At 41.5% G+C, this 21,129-nt stretch overlaps 1 protein-coding gene across 2 annotated transcripts; it reads left to right on the top strand.

Moving 5' to 3' along the window:
• Nucleotides 1-1,212: 1,212 nt before the first annotated feature.
• On the top strand, nucleotides 1,213-1,868 carry LOC117715399 (transcription factor BTF3-like). Of its 2 annotated transcripts, XM_076940972.1 has the most exons (2): nucleotides 1,227-1,602; nucleotides 1,657-1,868. In XM_076940972.1, exons 1-2 carry the CDS (start codon nucleotides 1,233-1,235, stop codon nucleotides 1,701-1,703), a joined length of 417 nt encoding a protein of 138 aa, XP_076797087.1. In that variant the 5' UTR covers nucleotides 1,227-1,232; the 3' UTR covers nucleotides 1,704-1,868. The 2 variants fall into 2 exon arrangements, with proteins under 2 accessions (XP_034368083.1, XP_076797087.1); XM_034512192.2 differs by having other exon boundaries at nucleotides 1,213-1,868.
• The last annotated feature ends 19,261 nt before the right edge of the window (nucleotides 1,869-21,129 follow it).

Raw genomic sequence — 21,129 nt, 5'->3', positions numbered from 1 at the left:
TTATGAAGCTAAGAAGGAAAAGCCACATGGAGCAGGGCTGTGATGTAGCCTCCGATTTCAAACAACAAGCTATCCACAAATTAAGGTCACTTCCTCTGCTTGGAGGTATGACTCAACAGGAAGAGAGAAGAATCACCCTCTTTGCTACCACCCACACTCCGTGGTCATTTGATAATTCCACGTGGGACATGGGAGTGAATGGGGATAAACTTTAGACTTGCAAGGTCCTGCAAGCTATGTAAGCTCAAAAGTCCTTTGCAGCTCTGCGATTTGATTTTGCTTTGCTTGTTTCTGTTTTAATCATGTAACAAAAAAAAATTAAAAGTTTTAGCTTTTTGAGGAGACTGAATTATACTGAAGATTTGGAACTGATATCCCAAATACCCTTGGGAAAACTGATAGGTGCTAATCACAGCAATGTGTGCTCAAGCACACATACGTAGATGCTATAGGAGTTTCATGTCTTTTTGATGCAAAATTCACTGGAGTCTTGTTTATTTAAGAGAAACTTAAATTGACTTTTAGGACTGTTGCTCTATCTGCTATTCACTCATGCACACTGTGTTCAAGTACTCTGCAGGGTCTTGGGACTCCAAAAATACAGGAAGCAATCGTCTCAATTTAGGCTGTTTTAGTATTTGGCTGCTTAAAAATCTTGCTTCTTTTTTTTGTGGCTGATAACTGCCTATAGACACATTAAAGTATACTAAAAATATGGAAGAGAAAGCATTGCTGAATCTGGCTCAGGGTGTCAAGGATGGTGTGACAGAGGAAGTGACACTTGAGCATTATGTTCACGATGTGTGTGTACAGTATTTTATTGGGGGCACTCTTGACTGTGCTTATTGGTAGCCTAGTCATGGAATCAGCCTAGGTGTCTGTCAACAGATGAATAGATAGCAGATATGTGGTGTATATGACAATGGAATTTCATCCAGCCACAAAGAAGAATGAAACTGTATTCTTTACAAGAAAATAGATACAGCTTGAGATCCTAACGTTAATTAGAATAAACCAGACTCAGAAAAAGATCACCTTTTTTCTTACTTATGGATCCTAGATCCTGTATAGACACATCAAATCACATAGATATGTCATGAAAGAAAAAGGGGGCTAGCTGCCATCTTGCGTCTCTGCCTTATCTCAGGTGGTCTGCCCGAGACCCCCTGAGCGAGAATCTTAGTTCCCCGCGCGGTCCCATTTCCACTCCGACAAGATGAAAGAAACCGATCATGAACCAGGAAAAACTCGCCAAGCTGCAGGCACAAGTGCGCATTGGTGGGAAAGGAACTGCTTGTAGAAAGAAGAAGGTGGTTCACAGAACAGCCACAGCAGACGATAAAAAACTGCAGTTCTCCTTAAAGAAGTTAGGGCTAAATGGTATCTCTGGTACTGAAGAGGTGAACATGTTTACAAACCAAGGAACAGTGATCCATTTTAACAACCCTAAAGTTCAGGCATCTCTGGCAGCAAACACCTTCACCATTACAGGCCACACTGAGACAAAGCAGCCGACAGAAATGCTTCCCAGCATCCTAAATCAGCTTGGTGCAGACAATCCGACTAGTTTAAGGAGACTGGCTGAAGCTCTGCCTGAACAATCTGTGGATGGAAAAGCACCACTTGCTCCTGGACAGGATGATGATGACGTTCCGGATCTGGTGGAGAATTTTGATGAGGCTTCTAAGAATGAGGCAAACTGAATTGAAGCAACTTCTGAAGAAGGTGACACTTGCAGAAGTTACAGGAGCTGCTATTTTATATCATGACTGCTTTTTAAAAATTTTTTGTTTATTATGGATCTGATAAAATCTAGATCTTTAATATTTTTAAGCCCAAGCCCCCGGACAGTGCAGCTCTTTTCAGTTTTCGCTTATATCTAATTCATTCTTTGCGGCAAATTAAGCTGAAAACGCCTGGGAATAAAGTTTGGAAAAGGTTAATAAATAAAAATAAACATCAAAAAAGAAAAAGGGGATGGGGAGAAGAAAGGGATTATCAGAAGAGGAAAAGGAGAAATAAGAGGGGAGGGTATTTCGAGAAACTTGAAAGAAACCATCTTTTTAAAAAATCCAGCACAACATGTACAAGGAATGCATGGACAAGGTATATATGCCAAAACAAAAATAAGTAAGTAAAAACATGTAAATCTATCAGGGAATGGGGGTCGTGAGAGAATTCCCGGCATAGAGGACAACAGGGAGAAACGCTAGGTTTAGATCCTTCTGCGATATTAAAATCTGCAGTTGCTCAAGTCCATTGTATGTTGATGTATCTTCACGGCTGCATGTGACCTACGCACATCCTTCCACATACTTTAACTTATTCCTAGGTTATTTATCCTACCTTGTACAATGGAAATGTATAGAAATACTAGATTTACTATATTACTGGGGAACGATGACCAGAAAGATGTCTGTACCTATTGAGTCCCCGTGTACTTTTTTGCACAATAACATTTATGAGGTGTGGGGATGTAGCTCAGTTGGTAGGATGCTTGTCTAGCATGCTCAAGCCCTGGACTAAATCATCAGCACTGCATAAACTGGGCAGAGTGGCAGATATCTGTAATTCTAGATCTAAAGAGGTGGGGACAGGAGGATCAGAAATCAAAGCCGTCCTCAGCTATGCAGTGAGTAGTGAGTTCTAAGCTAGATGGACTATAAAAGGCCCAGTATCTCAAACAACAGCAACTGCTAACATGATCTTAAAAAATGGTATGGATAATTCAGGGCCAGTGGGATGTGCAGTGCAAAACACAAAGATACAGATGGCTGGATGGCTGGTTGGAGCAAGGGGAAGAATCTAGGGAGAAAATCAGAATCTGAGAGTTTCCCAATCATATTTCCATAAAATCGGGACTTTTTCTGTGGGTTAACAGGTACAGATTTCTCTTATACAAAGGCTATGTTATACCTCTGTTGGGAAAACAAACCCAAGTTTCTCTAATATCAATAAAACTGCTGCCATACTTCATGTTCCAGTGCTATCAGTGCACACACACACACACACACACCACATGCATATACACACACGTGCACATACACACACACACACCACATGCACATTCACACACACATGTTCATGAATGTGCACTCAGTTAAATGAGTTTCCAGACAACTTAGAAAGCCCAGTGGACAAGGAAGGGTATTTTTTAGAGTAACGCACTGCCTGGTCCCCTGTGGGGATGGACATGCAATATTAACAGAAGATAACGTAAGCCTCACAAATCTAACCAAGAAAAACAGCTGCTTTTTGAATTAGTGGCCAATAGTATTTAACACTGATAGTGTTTCTTCATCTATCTGGAAAGTATGGATGTTAACTTATTATAATAACAATAGAGTTATACTTAGGTAGGGGGATGGTGATGGACTAGGCAAGAGAAGGGAGAAGCTGCCTAAAGTGATTTCGGAAAGCTTGGCATGGTTGATGTCTGAGGACTTGACTGAGGACTTTCATGGAAGGCGAGATGCCATGGAAGGTGTCTTGAAAACCAGATGAATTTAATGACAGGGCCTGGTGTTAACCAAGTGTTAACCTGGTGTTTACCAGGCCAACATGCATGTTTCCACTAACTGTCCCTGGGTCATAGAGAGGTCACTCTCAGAGGCTACTTCTGGAGTGACAGGTAGCTGGACTCTACCCACTGCTGGAGGGGGCTGGGAGATTTTCTCTGGTCAGTGAAGTCTTTACCATCACGTATGGCGAACATTATATTGGCAACTTGCCACGTGCTGCTCTAGCTCGCTGAGAAGCTGACTTTGGAAGCAGTGTGGCCCCAGTTTTAGGCCTGAGATTATCTGTCTCAAATAACTCTAATGTCTATTACCCGATGATGGGCTGCAGAACTCTGACAAGGAAGCATGTGAATGTCAAAATTGTCCAAGAGTGAAGACATTGTGTCGTTGAGAACAGACAGAAGGCAAGCCATAGTCAACAGGGTTTCTCTCATGATACAAAATTGTCTGCAGTGGGAAAGTTCAGCCATAGTAAACTCATCAGTGGAGAGAAAGTTCAATAGACACATCAGCTTCCCAGGTTCTGCTGGGCACTTCTAAGCCCTGATTGGATGATGGTACCTTTGTTTGCTCTGTCAATCAGGCTGCTCCGGACATCTTTGCTGGATAGTATGTACTCCCATTTCCACACTTTGTTATCAATCTGTGGCTTCTATCTCTCTATATACTAGTACTTTAATATATTCTTCAACAAACTCACTCATTCAAAACTGAAAGCACACTTATTGTAGGTAATTTTCCAGACTGCACAGAACACCAGGCCTGGCTATAAAGATGCTACTCCTAGGAGGCTGACTTCAAGAACTTGTTCTCTTGTAACCTGGGCTTAGCAGTGATGGAAGATTGAGTTGGAAAGACAAGGAGAAGTACTGTTATCTCTTGATGCTTAGCTTCTGCTTGGCAAACAAGGGAATGGGATAGGTCAGGAAAAGGCCTGTCACTCTAGGACAATGAGTCATGACCTCTTTGAGGACATGGAACAAACTTTTCACAGGGGTCACCAAAGATAGTAGGAAAACAGATATTTACATAATAATTTATAACTAGTGAAATTGCAGTTATGAAGCAGTAATAAAAATAATTTTATGGTTGTGGGGTCACCACAACATGAGGAACTGTATTAAAGGGCCACAACATCAGGACAACTGAGAGCCACTGTGCTAGGGAGAATGATACATTCCACAAAAGACATCAATAACTTGTCCTCAACTCTTCCTCCTTGGCCTCCCTTTCTTCCCCTCCTTTTTCCTCTCTTTCATCTCCTTCCTTCCTCTCTTTCACTCCCTCTTCTCCTCCTCTGTCTCTTTCATTCTCACTCTTTTGTTTCCTTCTCCCCTTTTCTATTTCTCCTCTTCCTCCTCCAGACAAAACTTTGCTCACATGCATTCATTGTCCCTATGTGGCCAAAGGCTTGGAACTTGGATTTAGTCACACCTAGACTCTGATCCCAGATGGATCCTGAACAAGTTATTCATAGTTCACCTTACTCAGCTATAATGTGGGGAAAACAATCACCTCTACCCCCTAGGGTTGTTCTGAGACGTGAACAGGAAATATTTGTATAATGCATGCACACACATGTACACGACACACACGTTGTGTGTGCATATATATATATCACATGTGTTGTATATATATAGTATATTTGTTTTTATATGATATATATATATGTCAGTGAACTTGCCTGTCATGAGGTAAATAATATCATTGTTTATTATTCCTATTTTGTCTCATAGTTATATGTTGCCTTGTAATAGTCTGTTTTTAATTTCTATTATATGTTGCCATAATTTGCTCATATTAACAATATATTTCTAAAGTAAGATTAAATGATGAAACAGAATTCCATTGTGTAGATAATATAGGTAGCAATGTGACTTAGCATCACCTCCATCTTATTTAATTTGCTTAATAATTATAAAGAAATATCACTCAAGTTCTATATGTTGAGCCATATGGACCTAAAGTTAGAATGTCTTCCTTTTATTTTAATTATATAAAGAAGCAAGTTATTTTTTTTTGCTAAGCGATAGGGAGGGGCAGAAGAGGAGATCAGGATGGATCCCCTAAAAAATGCACGCTTCCAGCTCCCTTAAGAAGTTTTAATACATGTTAAATGTATTAAACTGTTTGCTGTTGCTGCAACAGAATGTCACAGACTATGTATCTTATAAACAGTAGAAATTGATTCGGCTCACCCATTCTGCAGTGGAAAAGTCTACGAACCTGATATTGGCACTGATGTGGCTTTTACACTGAAAGGAAAAGCAAGTGAGGCTCATACACTTGATAACAACTCCAGTCCTGTGATAAGGGAACCATTCCCACAGCAACAACACGAATCCATCCACAACCCCAGACCCTCCCATTTGGTGCAAATCCCAACACTATCGCTGTAGTCCCTTTTGGACACTGTGGAACATCTGGGAACAGTCACACTCCCAACAATCTCTGAACTGTCAAACAAAACGTACAGAGTTATTGAATTGCTGAAATGGCACTTCACAGGGCTTCCTGCTTCCGGGGGAGTTGCCACGGCTCTTTCATTTGAACAGCATGATTAGGAAAACAAGACTCACTGGAGCTTTGAGAAACTAAGCCGCTTAGTCCTGTTGACCGCATCAGCAACAGCTTGTTCTGTGAGAACTCAAGTGAGAACTCAGTGTGTCCTGGCCTGTGTTTCAAGCATTTTATGTGCGTTAGCTTATTCTCCTCTCAGAAGAACTCTTGATGTAAGTAAGACACTCATTTGTCTTTAACAGATGAGAAAATGGAACATGTTTCCTCATTCTAAAACAGGGATGCTATAGTTTCCTGGTGAGAATTGGGGACATGGTGAAGAAACACTACTAACTACAAATTGGATAAAATTTAGAAAGAATTAACATCTCATGACACAAATAAGGTGATACCTATTACCTTCATGAACATATATACTAATCACAAAAGTCAGCCTATGCCATAGGCTCACCTTGTAGGCCCTAAAATCTTCTGATGTCAACAGTCAAGTTTCTCATCTTCACAATGAAGAAATCTCTTTCCAGGCCAAAAAAATAAAAAATAAAAAATAAAAAAAATAAAAGCCCTCTTTATCTTAACAAGTGATTAAGGGGAGTGAGAATTTTTTCATAAAGAATATTTTTTTCTGAATAAAAACAAATATTTAATTACCAAAGTGCCATGGGATCTTTTTAGCCACCACTCCAATGGTGCAACAAAAGAAAGAAGATGGGAATCACACCACTGTCACTACCACTCACCGAAGGGCAGTGTGAGATACCTCACTGATCAGCTTTCCTGTCATTAGTCCAACACACTGGAGTTGCCTGGCAGCCTCTTGTTCTATACTGCATTTTTCTCTTAACAGTTATTAGTTAATTAGTAGTCATCTTAGTTAATTATTGGCTAACTAAAATTCAAATGAACATACCATGATCTTTCATATCTGCACTGGTCAACTAACCATAATTACCTAAGCTATCCTCTAGTGATGGGCGGCATGTCGTCTTCCTTTGCCGTGGTACAGAATTCGGTGAGTCCCTTTGATGATTCATCTGAATACCTGATAGGGGAAACTCATGCATGTGGAATTGTTAAATGAAAGAAAATACATGTGTTACTGCTTGATTCATAATCAGGTTCGTAATGTCTACATAATTGATTGCTCCAGCGTGAGAATAGGGGCCTTCCAGTTCCTTCCTGGTTTCTGGTGGATAAGGGAAAGAGTGTATGGTATGAATACAATTTTCCTAGGTAAACAAGGGCAGGGAACACAGCCCCTCCTCACCGGGCATCTGTTGACCCCCATCTCCTTTTGTCCTTCATGCTCTCATCCAATATCCAGACCCTGAAATACTGATTCAGCACCTGCAGACACTCAACCCAGGATCTCAGGTAACACAATTGAGGGATCCAGTTGCAACCAAGGAAGGAATGTCTCCTGACCGTTGATGACATTTAAAACAAAAGGAATTCTTTTCTGGTTGTTGCTCTGAAATGATGCATGCATTTCTGAAGTTGTTACTCTGCAATGTTTTATGTATTTTTTTCTGTGATGTTTATCTATGGAACAAACCAGGTAGCTGTTCTCAGACTGTAGCATCCTGATAGAAAGTCACACTCCACAGAACTCCTAACAAACCAGGGTCTTTAGATTGTGATTGCAACTCACACAATGGGGATTTTCTAAGAAAAGGGGGCCTCTGGATCCATGAACTCCAGGGGAACACAGGTAGATGAGGTGAGTCTTTTTACTGTGACACAGGCAAAGCTGACCACTTGGAAAACAGCAAATGGAGCACCCTGGAAACAGCTAACCACAAAAGCAAGTGGCCTCTCTTAGAAGGATGTAGGAGGCTTATCCTTCTGGTCTGGGGACTGTGGCATTTGGTGAAATCACCTGCTATCAGGGGTCCCCTTGAATTCTGATTCCTAAGCTCCTCTTTCCACACCTTGGCCAGTAAATTACTCAGGACCTCAAAACAAACCTTTGCTTCCAGAGTGTAGCAACTGGTGTTTGCAGGATAGAATGTTTGGCCTTTTTGAAGATACTACAATGTGTGCTGTTCATGTCAAATATGAAACAATAATGCCAAAAGATAACTAGTTTGATGCATGCACTCAGAATATGCAGAACAATTCATTATTACTTAAAACTATTTCATTCCTAAAAAAGAAGGTACCCCTTTTCTCCTGTCACTTGTAGTTCTCTTTCTTGCCTGGAACCAATGGTTTATGATCACCTATTAGAAATTTTAATTCTTCTGCCCTCAACTGCATGTGCGTTGTTAATGTTCATGCAGGAATGTGATGCATTAATATAAGCCAAAATATTTTAGTAGCAAGTTTCAGTGGCTCTATTTTGTGATGAGTAAAACCGAATGCATTCAGACTGGGGAGATGTTCGGTGGGTAGAGAACTTGCCACACAGCATGAGGACCTTTCCTGAGTACGGATCCCTGGAACCTATGAACAGCTGGACCTGGAAGAGCAGGTCTGTGATCTCAGGTCTGCTATAGCAAGATAGGTGGAGATGGGAGAAAACCTGTCTGTCTGTCTGTCTGTCTGTCTGTCTGTCTGCCTGCCTGCCTGCCTATTATCTATCTAATCTAATCTAATCTATCTATCTATCTATCTATCTATTTATCTATCTATCTACCTACCTACTTATCTATTTATCTTCAAACAAACAAACAACAACAAAAACCCCTATGTCATCCAGGCTGGTCTTGAACTAGAGGCAACTCTCCTTCCTTAGCTTTTCAAGTCCTAAAACCCCAGACATGAGCCACTCCACCCATGTTATACCTTTCATTCTGGCAGTGACACTGTCACAGGACAGCAGGTTCCATCCACTGACAGCACTTTTCTCAGAGAGCTTCCCCACACAACAGCACACTTTCGATGTTGCCTGTTTTTTCATGCTGTTCCTGTAATTTTGTAGTGAGATTTATTAAAGCGTATTTTTAAAATATGGGTCTTCATGAAATGTAGATAAACATTTTTTGGCATGTAATAAACAGAGAAGCAGCACCATGGCCTATGATCTTAGTAATACCTTAAATATTAGTAATACCTTAAGTTTTTTAACTTTATTTTCAGATTCCCCATCTTGGGGTGCACACAACACCCGAATGTAGCTATTAAGGATGAGGGCAAAGAATATTTTCTATGTGACATGCCCTGCCTCACTTCATTTCAGGTTGGGATTGCATTTCAGTCACAGCTGTCTTTGGTGCTTTGACATGGCTGCAGACTATCAATGGCATTTAAAATGATACAAACGCTGAGAATCAGGGAAGAAAATAATATTCAAATTGTGGGTTTTCCTCAGTGATGGATTAGTCATGTGACAGATAAGACACTTACAAAATTTGAGGTTGAAACGTAGGACTAATATTTTATTGCCAATGCAAATATAACATGCTGGCTGTGTACATATTTTTATTCTGGCCAAGTCCTTAGTGGTTTATGTGATTCTCCCAAGATTCTCCATCAGGATCCATAATACAACAGGCTTCTAGAAAGCTGCAAAGGATGCCCTCCTAATGAGAAGAACATGGGCAAAAAAATTGTAGGATATTGGGGAACAGTGGGCAGCCTGTCTCTAGCAAGTTCACCAGAAACCCATGGTTTTCATTCGACTTTGGGTTTCCAGCATGTCTGTGTTCACAGGTTGCCACAGGAAGAGTTTGCAGAGAAGGATGCAAACCCCCTTCACCCTGCTTCTTCCAGGTGAGGCTCAGCACTTTGCATCTATCAAGCACATTTGCTTATCTCATTTGGACCTCACATAAGGGAGGAGCACTTTGGCAGTTCTTAAAAGCTCGCTTTTACCAGAGATGAAATATCAGGCCCAGATATACTCATCCTAAGTAATAGAAGGAACACAATTAGATAAGGCTTGGCACACATCAGGTTTCAAGTGGTAGAAGCCGCCTGTCCTAGCTTTCTATTGCTATGATAAAACGCCATGACCAAAAGCAATTTGGGGAAGAAAGGGTTTCTTTCAGCTTACAGCTCTTAGGTCATTCTTCATCACTGAGGGAAGTTAAGGCAGGAACTAAAAGTAGGAACCTGGAGACCAGAACTGAAGCAGAGGCCATGGAGGAATGCTGCTTACTGGTTTGTTCTCTGTGGCTTACTCAGTTTGCCTTCCTATACATTCCAGGACCATTTGTCCAGGGTTGGCACCATTCACAGTGGACTGGGCCCTCTCACACCAATCATTAATGAAGAAAATTCCCATAGGCTTGCCTACAGGCAATCTGATGGGGCCATTTTCTCAATTGAGGTTCCTCTTCTCAGATAACTTTAGCCTGTGTGGTGTTGACAAGAAAGCAAAGAAACTAAAATACCTAGAAAACCAACCAGGACACCACTGTTATCATCCCCTGTGACCTTCACAAGACTAAAGCCAATGACTGGCTGCCAAATACTCCTAACCCTTCTGCACACAACTTTTGAATGTCAGCAGAGTTCTGTGTGTCCAAACCCTGCTGAAGAACAGCAGATTTCCTCCATTAGAATCTCGTTTATAAGTGTATCCACATTTTAGTTTCCTTCCCATTTGTGATAAACACCACAACCAAGACCAAGCGATACTTGAAGAACCAGCAAGTTTATTTGGCTTGTAAGTTACAGTGTATCATTAAACGAAGACAGAAGTTGAAGCAGTAACAGTGAGGCAGGAACTGATACACAGACCCTGGAGGAAAGCTGCTCACTGGCTTGCTCCCCATGGTTTGTTCAGTTCCCTTTCTAACACACCCAGGCTCACCTGCTCAGGGCTGCCCTATGTCTCAGCGTCATCCCATGACCACTTTGATCTTGCAATTTCCACTAGAACTGAGGCTTGCACCTTCACCAGTAGCCTCTCCTGACCCCTCTGCAGGAAGACTGTTGCTGCCCTGCAATGCCAGGCCTCAGCTGCTCTCCATGAGTCCTTCATGCCTTTAAAACCAGCAATGGTCACACCAACAGCAATATATGCCAGTCTATATAGAACACATGAATGCTTTAGGTACTGCCTGGTGTACTTTTAATAATAATTTTACTGTGATTCTATCCCTTCAGATTAGAAGATCAAGGTTCAGAGAATTTCAATAACTTCGTACGCTGATATGGGGCAGAGCTGAGAAGCAGGCTGAATCCCCAAATCCTATGTAATTTTCTTCAAATTTCTTATTAATTTTCAAGTGATCACAAAAGTTGACATAAAGTAACACAATAAACACACATGCACTCATCATGTACACTCCAACTTCTAACACTATTGCCATTTCCTTCCTCCTTTACCCCCCCCTTCCTCTCTAGCTGTGCACACTTCAGCCACAGAATCCTTATCTTCTGTCTCCTAAGAATAAAGACCTCCTCCCACACAGCTACAATACTGTCATCCAACTTACCAAAGATTTCCTAGGATCATATCCTGCCTATTAAATCTTATATTAATATAATTGCCCGAATCTTTCCTATGTGTTATTAGTGACTATGATTTTCAACTACACATCTAGATATACACTTTGTATTTGGTCATTATGTCTTTTGTTGTTGTTATTGTTACTTTGTATCACTTTTCTTTTATTCTCCTGACTTTTTAAAAGAATCTATTCATTTATTATTATTGGTATGTGTGTGTGTGTGTGCTCGACATGGCTTGCATGTGTAGCTGAGAGAACAAAGAGAGACAGCTCTCTCTTTTCATCACATGGGTCATGAAACTGGTTCTCAGGTTGACAGGATTGGCAGCAAGTGCCTTCACCTGCTCAGGCATCTTGCAGCTCCAACACTGACCTTTTGAAGAATCCAACCAAGACCCTTTTCTTTTTAAAAGGGCTCTGCATTCTATGTTTATAAGGTTAATTATAGTTTCTTTATGCTTTTTGTCCTCAAATTTTCCAACAGAGAATCCTTAACTAAAGAGCACAAACTATAAACCAATAAAGAAGCTGTTCTGGAACAAAACTTTTCCTGGGGATATACAGCACTCATTTGCTTACCCCAGAGAGGCAGCATATAACAGACTGAAGTGTGGATACCACCAAAGTCCAACTTGGTAAATTCACGAGTTTTATTGGAATTACTTATAGGTGTATGGGTGAGGGGTTACTTACAGCAATATAGGGGAAGGGTTCCTTCAAGAGCAAAAATGACTCAAAGACACCTGCATCTACAAAGCTTACCCTAGCATGGATGGCAGGTCACAAAAGCTGGGAAACTGGAGCACACTGCATAGCCTACAGGAAGCTCAACAGGTTGGACAATGTCCCTTCCAAATGACTCAGTTAATCTAAACCACTTCCAGGAAGCTTGGTTAGTTTCTGATTCTTCCAGGAAGCTGGCCAGATTTCAGAGTCTTCTTTTGTGGGGAGCCAACAGAAGGCGGCTATCATCCTTGCAGCCATCATGAGCCATATACCCTGACAAGAGATTTGATTACAATAGCCTACAACAGCTGAGCACACTCTGATAACATCTTGTTTTAGATACCCAGGATCTTCCCTTGGGTGTGTGAGACTTAAAGATATGTGACTTAAGAGAGTGACTTAGAGATCAGATTTAGAGACAAGACCTAAGGGCACGATTAAAGGCGTGACTTAAAGGTGTGGCTTAGAAGTGAGACATATAAAAGGTGAGAGGCAGACAGAATAAAACATTAGGCATTAGGTATTAGGCACTTAGAACTTGGAGAAAGAACTTGGAACTTGGAGGCACTAGGAACTAGGAACTAGGGACTAGGAACTCAAGACTAAAAACTTGGACTAAGAAGAGAGACTGAAGAATCACATTCTGTCTGATCTCCATTCTTCGAGTCCGTCCTCACTCTCTCTCTTGCTGAACCCCGACCCATGGACTGGAGCAGCTTGGGGCAGTATGGGTTCTAACAGTTTAGCCCCCAAAGCTTTTGACAGTGCAGGTTCCAACATTAATAGAGCAGTCCCTGACATTTTGGCCCCCAGCATGGGGCAGCTCAGCCGCAACATTTTTGGCCCCTAAACATAGGGTAGTGCTGTTCTCAACATTCTTTGTAACTTAGTTTCATTGGGTCTGAGATATATACTCTCAGCTTTTTAATGCTTACCAGGGTAGAAAAGGGCCTAGTGAATCTGGTCAGTTTTAAGGACTTCCTGAAGCTATTTTGAGTTGTGTTAACCTTCCTGCTTAAGAAGTTTCCTGCAGGATGGAATGCTTCGATCTCAGAGGAAACTGTTACACTACAGAAGCCCTCATCTTTAATTCTATTGTTAATATACAATATTTTTCTTAATCATAGAAAAATTATCATGGTCTCAGTGTATAGATATTGGTCTCAATAAAATTCTGGAGATATTGCGTACTTGGAATTTATTGGGTATAAAAATCTGCACATGATGTTTTCAGATTTGGCTACAAATTTATTCACAGGAATGAATCTTGGAAAAATCTAGTTTTAGGAAACTTTGCCAGTGACGCTTAAAAATCCTCCAGCTTCTATTAGATTTGGCAAATCCGTCTACATAGTAGCACATTCTCTCTACTATGGAGATGAAATCTGGGGACGTCTTGGAGTTCAGCCTGCTTGAAAGTCTCTGAAGCATATGAGCTCCTGTCCGCTACAAAGCTGCCACTGTTTTTTGTTTTTTGGTTTTTTTTTAGAAAACCAAGGACATTTATTCCACTAGTAATGTGTAGTTAAAAGCTGTAGCCTGGCCTTATCACATGCAGAACTCTTAGAAAACAATGGAATAGCTAATAGCAGTTTATTTTGTAAAATGCTGCAAAGCTAAAGACATATGTGTTGAGATCTGCCTTAGAGGAGGACCAGAGTAACAAGCCTGTAGGAGAGGGGGATAAAGAAGCTCAAGGGTAAAGCACACTGGCTGCTCTTCCAGAGGATCAGAGTTCAATTCCCCACATCACATGGCTGCTCGTAATCATTTGTAATTCCAGTTCCATGAGGATCCAAGTCCCCCTTTTGGCCTCTATGGTCACCAAGCATATATATATAGTATACATACTATATGTACACACACACAGACACAGACACAGACACAGACACACACGCAAATACTCATGCACCTAAAATAAATCTTAAAACCTAAAGTAGGTAAGTTTTATAAGAATCAATCATATAATAATTTCTGAATGTATTGTTCATAATGCATATTCACCAACCACTGAGATTCATTTATATTTCTACCACTTTATTCCTGATACAGGGCTCTAGTCCAGGTATGGCTTGAACCCTTTATATAGTTGAGGAAGAGCTTGAACTTCTGTCCTCTTGCCTCTTCCTCTCAAGTACTGGGATTGTAAGCATGTACCACTACACCTGGTTTATATGGCTCTGGGAAATCAAATCCAGTCCCTCCTGTATACCATACAAACACTCTACCTACTGAACTATATTCCATAGTACTGCTTCTACCACTTTTTAATTTGTGCAAGCATTATTTGGTTTAGCAATATAAGCTATCTAGGTATTATGTAAAATGTACTATGATTAAGTCTGTCTAGAACATGAGAAAATTAAAACGATCATGTAGGAAAGATAGTCATGTGGATAATTATTCTCAAGATAATATGGCACATAATAGAATAGTGTGTATGGAAGTCCAGATGAGCCTGGCAGGTCTGGAAGGCTTCACAGGCAAGGGGGTAGCTGTATGAGTCTTGAGTTTAGACAAAGACAATATTCAGGAAAGAGGAGGAAGAAGTGATGGCTCACAGCCAAGACCTGGGGTAAGCTGGAACCGTTAGTGTGGGATACACATCTTCTGTCTTTGGGAACGTGATGCATGAGATGACAAGAGAAACATGATCTAGGACAGAACTGGGGATGTTCTTTGACAGTGGTTCTCAACCTGTGGGTCACGCTCCCTTTGGATCAAAGGACCCTTTCACAGGAATTGCATATCAGATATCCTGCATACCAGATATTTACATTATAATTCATGATGATAGTAAAATTACAGTTATGAAGTAGCAGCAAAGGTAATTTTATGGTTGGGGACACCACGACATGAAGAACTGTATTAAAGGGTCATGGCATTAGGAAGGTTGAAAACCACTGTTCTATGGGGTCACTCACAAATGTGTGTGTGTGTTTGGTGTGTGTGTGTGTGTGTGTGTTTGGTGTGTGTGTGTGTGTGTGTGTGTTTGGTGTGTGGGTGTGAGAGAGAGAGAGAGAGAGAGAGAGACAGACAGACAGACAGACAGACAGACAGACAAAGAGAAACATACACATGGTGACAGAGAGGCTAAAGACTCTTTCAGTCAACCAATACTAGAAGAAAAGAGGGAAATGACTTGGCAGTAGCCAACACAATCAACATCTGGAAGAGTCCATGATGCATGAAGTATTTAATGAATAAATCTTCATTACAGAGTATAGATTTTACTTCAATTAGAATATATAATATAGACTTTGTGTCTGGTTAATTTTGCTACATGATGTTTTTATTTGCAACTTTTTTAAATAATAAAGTTTATTTTAAAACAAACCTATAAACAACTTTACAATAATTATGTTTACTAGTTTCAAAGAAAATAGCATAAGAAAAAGAAAATACTCACAGTGATGAAGAGCCTCAGGAACTCTGACCAATGAGGTCATACATACACTAAAAGGTACATTAACGACTTCATGGGGGTGTAGATAGAATCAAGGAAGCAAGAAACAAATACCACTGTCTGAGAAATTGATGCCTAGGGAGTTGATTGACAAGGTGCAATGTTCAGGTGATGAATTTTCAGAAGAGAACGGATGGATGAAGCTGCAGCAGTATCTCAGCCATGACTGGTCCTCTGAGTAGAAATGGAGGATAAAGACAAATGCAGAGAAAGAAGAATAAATCTAAAGCCAGCAGCCGCTGTCAGCACCAGAAATGCTGAAGAACAGCAAGGAAGGAAGGGAAGAAAGGTTCCCCCTTCTGAGGAGGAGCTGTGAAGAAAAGCAGATTTTGCAGGAAAGAATTCTAATGAAGACGGGTCTACTTCTTATCAATAGCAGATGTCAGAAGTCAATTCGGGAGGTAATGAACTTTAAAGAGCAGAGGATGTAACCGCCCTCGGAGTCCTGTACTCTGTTAAACATCCTCCTGGAGAGATGAAGTCTACTTAAGATGTCCACAAGCAGAAATCATTTGGTACCCACGGTGCCTTACTGAGGGACCAGCTAAAGAGTGAACTTTGGGAAAGCATTAAGTCTGAGGAAGCAGTGGCTACATAAATAAAATAATGGGTGGGGCGGAGAGCTGTGTAAGTGGATAAGACAGCTTGCTGCTCTTACAGGGAATGGAGTTCAGAACCCAGCTCCGTGTTGGGCTGCTCACAAACACCCGTGACTCTGGTTCCAGGGCACCTGGTGACCTCTTCTGGATTCCTCTGGCACCTGCACGTACATGTACATCTACCTCACAAACATACATGCGCGTGCACACACACACAATAAAACCAAAGTAAAACTCTAGTAAACGAGCATTGTACAGAAATGCTAGCATATTTTCTGAACTGTGGACTTTTAAGACATATTTGCTGTTATAAAAAGATAACAGCAGCAAGGAACAGCTTCAGTTCTGAAAAAGATGGAGAAACTAGGTAATTGTAAAATTAAGAGAAATCAGTAAAAGTGGAAACTTTTCTATAACTTTCCAACTATTGCAGGTTTGGAAAACAGAATGGAGTGCTGTGTATGTGCACATCACGCTCCTCAGGCTGGAAGGAAGGGTCACGACAGGAAGTGGGCAGGGAATGGCTTACAATTTTCTTTCTGACAATGTCTCAGTTCTTCCCTGTGCTGGTTACAACCTTCATAGGTAACTGAGATACTGTGAACAGTATAAGTGGAATTTTGAAAGTACAGTTAAAGAGGGGCTAAATAAAAACAATTACGAAGAGGAAAGCAAAAAAAAGGCTGAGAGCGGGAAGAAGAAAGAAGAGGAGAAAGAAAAGGGAGGACGAGGAGGAAGATGAACAGGAAGAGGAGAAGGAAGAGAAACTCTTGTCTCTAGGGGAGAATCTTCTCCGTATCCTCCTTGCTTTGCTCTCTGATATTCTTTGTTCTGCAGCCATAGCAGCTTTGTCTTGGACTTCTCTTCTGTGAACTTAACATTTCTCTGCCTCCCTGGTAATGAGAGCCACACTGGATTGTTCAGGATAATGTCATCTTTAGATCCTTAAATGAATTGCATCTTCTAAATCCCTCTTCCAAATAAGGAAAATACAAGCTCCAGGAGCTGGGGAGAGATGCCCCTGGGAAGGCTTACGTTTTCAGCCTCTCATAGTGACTATGGATCATCCTGATTTTAATGCTAAAAATTACTTCAATCCCAAAGGTTCAGAGTCCCAAACCAACTTCGCTTTGTTCATATGTTCCTTATGCTTCTCTGAAATAGGAAGAAATGGAGGATGACCAGTTATCTGTTTACCCAAACTGGCTGAGTCTTAGAGCTGGGAAGTCCTGTACCCTGAGAGCTCTTCAAGTCTAGGCAAATAATCTGTGGTTTTAGCACACAGTCCTAGAAAAAAATGTCTATCACCACTTTCCCAAGCAGAAATGATTGTCAAAGATCTGGAATACAGGTCTCAGGCAAAATGGCACTGGAAGGCTGGGAGGTAGTGGAGAGATAGAATGCTTGCCAAGCACCTGGGAAGCCACAGGTTCAGACCCCAGCAGCAGCACTAAAATAGGACTGGAGAGCTCCTTGTGAGAGCAAGTAGGTTGCAGCTAATCACCAATGATCATATTCTGGAAGTAAAGACAAAGGACAAAAGATTCAATAGTATGAATTTTAGCAATGACAGCCAGTAGCTCTGAAGTGACTCTATAGTGAAGATAAAGAAACATACATTACTGCGTGTGCCATTAGGACAAGAAAAGAAGCTTGTTCTTTCACCTAGACCACGATCAGCTGTGAGAGCTTACAAGAAATGCTGGTTCTTGAGCCCCTCTAAAGACTTAGTGTCTCAGACTTTCTGTTACTGAGGTCTAGAAATCAACTGGCAGGTATATACTTTATCACTTTATGCACACCTGTATGCAAAGTCCCCATGGCAGTGGCTGTAACGGACAACTATGTACTAGTCTTGTGTTTGGGTAATCCCCTTCTCTAGTGTTTGGTAGTACTGGTACTTTTTGTCTAAGCAATGAATTAGAACAGAGGGGATGAAATGAATACCACTCCCATGATTACTTTTTATCATATAAGAATCTGTTTTAGCAGACAGGAAGGGGAGACTTCAGGGAGGAGTCCGTGAGAAGACTCCATGTCAGGGAACTGTGTGCAGCCTCTAAACTGGCACACACTAAGTATCTGTATGTCAGGACTATGAGTTATTGGGATGGTTGGTTTGATGTCAACTTGAAACAAGCTAATGTCATCAACCTCAATGGAGAAAATACCCCCACAAGATTGACCCATAGTTAAGCCTGTGGTGCATATTGTTAACTGAAGATTGATGTAGGAGAGCCTACCCTACCATGGGCATTGCCACCGATGCGCAGGTGGTTCTAGGTTGTATAAAGAAAAAAAAAAAAAAACAGAGCAAGCCATGGAGAATGAATGAACAAGGATCATCCATCCATGGCTTTAAAAAAAAAAAAAAGTATTCACTTTACATCCCACCTACTTTCCCCTCCCACGATCCTTCCCCACACTCCCCCTTCTTCTCTGAGCAGTTGGTCCCCCAGGATCCCCTCATCCTGGTACATCAAGTCTCTGCAAGGCTGGGCACATCCTTTCCCATAGAGACCAGACAAGGCAGGCCAGCTAGAAGAACATATCCCATATACAGGCAACAGCTTTTGGGATAGCCCCTGTTCCAGTTGTTCAGGACCTACATGAAGACCAAGCTTCACATCTGCTGCATATGTTCAGGGAGGCCTAGGTCCATCCCATGCTTGCTCTTTGGTTGGTGGCTCAGTCTCTGAGACCCACAAGGGTACAGGTTAGTTGACTCTGTTGGTCTTCCTGTGGAGTTCCCATCCCCCTTAGGGCCTTCAATCCTTCCTCCTATTCTACAAGAGTCCCCAAGCATGGCTAGTGTTTTAGTTACTGCCTTGAGCCCTACCTTGATCCTACCTTGACTCCTTTTTCATAATGGACTACAAGCTGTAAGATGAAATAAACCCCCTCATACCCAAATGGCTTTTGATTATGGTGTTTTGTCACAGCGATGGAAACTACTGAAGACAGTTATTATAATACTTTTTATTGTAATCTACTTAATGTATGCCAAATTTCTTACATACTGCTTTGCTTCTAATGGTAAGTGCTATTTTCATAGTCAAAATAGAGAGAAGAGGTAATATTTTATCTAGCCAGCCATTTGGGTTTTTTTTTTTTTTTTTTTTTTTAACAAAACAAAGAACTCCAAACTATAAAGCTACTCATGTGACACATTCATACACGATGACTGACTGAATGTGGGACAAAGGAAACAACACAGGGACAGTGGAGCAAAGTGGCACTGAGACCTAGGTCAGCTTCCTGCTCCATTCAGAAATATGAAGTCATTTCTGTGATGACTTGTTTAGTTCTTAGTTTCTCCACTCCAAACACGCCAGGGAACATTTTAACAGGAATAGCTCACTCTCTGTGCAGACCTGCTGTGAGCCTTTGGCTCCTGGATCCAAGTGGAGGAGGGGTGAATGATGTTCCTCAAGTTCACCTCAAGGGAATTCCTATGGATAAAGTCAGGTGGGGGGGGATTTACACTATGGAAATCAAACACTGCAAGTTGGAATTTCATTTTGCATTCACAGGGCTGATTTATAGGGGTGCTCCTGGAGTTACCTGAGCTGACTAGAAATTGAGAAAGCTAGTTTTTGCATGAGTAACGAAGCACAATCCTCTCCCATACTGAGGGCTGATGACAGTTCTGGGCAGACAGCACAATGGCAGGGAAATAAAACAGCAAGCAGCACAGCCAGTGGACCCCTCTCTAAACTCTGGATGCTACGGTTCTGTATTGAGGTGACAGTGTTGCGGTCACACCTGACTTGCCTAGTCCATTTAGAGTCTTCTCATTCCCTTTGTGTAGGCTGCCAAAATGTCCGTGCCCGCAGATCCTCCTGACTGAACTGTATTAGGGAAGGGGTGGGGGTTTGAAAACAGAGCTGTTTTTCAAAATGGGTGTGTGCTCTATAAACAGGCCTGGGGTGGCAGATAGCAATCCATGTCCTTTGGTAGGTTCCAGTTCTCTTGTCTCCTGCAAAGAGTCAGAATCGCAGCCTGAGGTGTGATTACGATGTGTGGAAAGAAGTAGTTCTCAAACAATATGGCCTATTGGTAGAAGCCAACTGCTTCAGCTGGTACCAGCTATAGAACCAGCCATCTGCTTCAGGGCTGGAAAGAACCCTGACTTGGCTTTAATGGTGGGTGAAAAAGCATTGTGCCGTATGGCTAACTTAAGGCAATTTCAAGGGGTGTTGGACTCCATACAAGTTGTCTTAACCCTTGTGTAAGATGCAGTTCCATACATCAGAAAACAGAACAATGGGAACATCAAATGACACCCTCACCCACTGGCCCAGGAGCGGCTATTGTATTTTTGAGTAGCTACCTATGGAGAAACCTGAATGGGGTTAGAGTCCTCTCAATGTCTTATGAAAGGCATCACCCCCCTAGAAGTGTCTCAGAATGGAAGACAATCTCATTACTACACAGAGGGGAGCTGGAGCATAATCCTCTTAGGTAATAAAAACTGCAGTGCCCATGGTGCCTGGTACAGCCTGGATCATCACCAAGCACCAGTGTTTCATTATGACACTGACAACAGAAATGTCAAAACACCTGCTCTTGTAAGCAAGATTCAATTTTCTTTCACTTAGCTCTGTGATTGCTTTCCCGCAGGAAGACGCCATATGCAGACGTCTCCCTGACAGTATTCCACGGTTTCTATCATATCTACATAGTACTTGTTTAAATGGAGCTTCGAAATATAGTCATCAAAGGGGCTGGAGCAGGAAAGGAGGGAAAACGCTGCAGCAGCCGGTTGGGGCCGGGGAACTGTAGATGTCAGAGCTTGGCAAAGACTTATTTCTGTTTTAATTCTCTACCTTTCACATCTTTTCCTGTCTTTTTGGCTTGGTTAGCACTATTTAGCAGAGAGGAAATGAGCAGAA

The sequence above is a fragment of the Arvicanthis niloticus genome, chromosome 9 (assembly GCF_011762505.2).
Source record: "Arvicanthis niloticus isolate mArvNil1 chromosome 9, mArvNil1.pat.X, whole genome shotgun sequence".
NCBI lineage: Eukaryota > Metazoa > Chordata > Mammalia > Rodentia > Muridae > Arvicanthis > Arvicanthis niloticus.
Note: the sequence above shows the minus strand (reverse complement) of the source record. Positions and strands in the feature narration are given on the sequence as shown.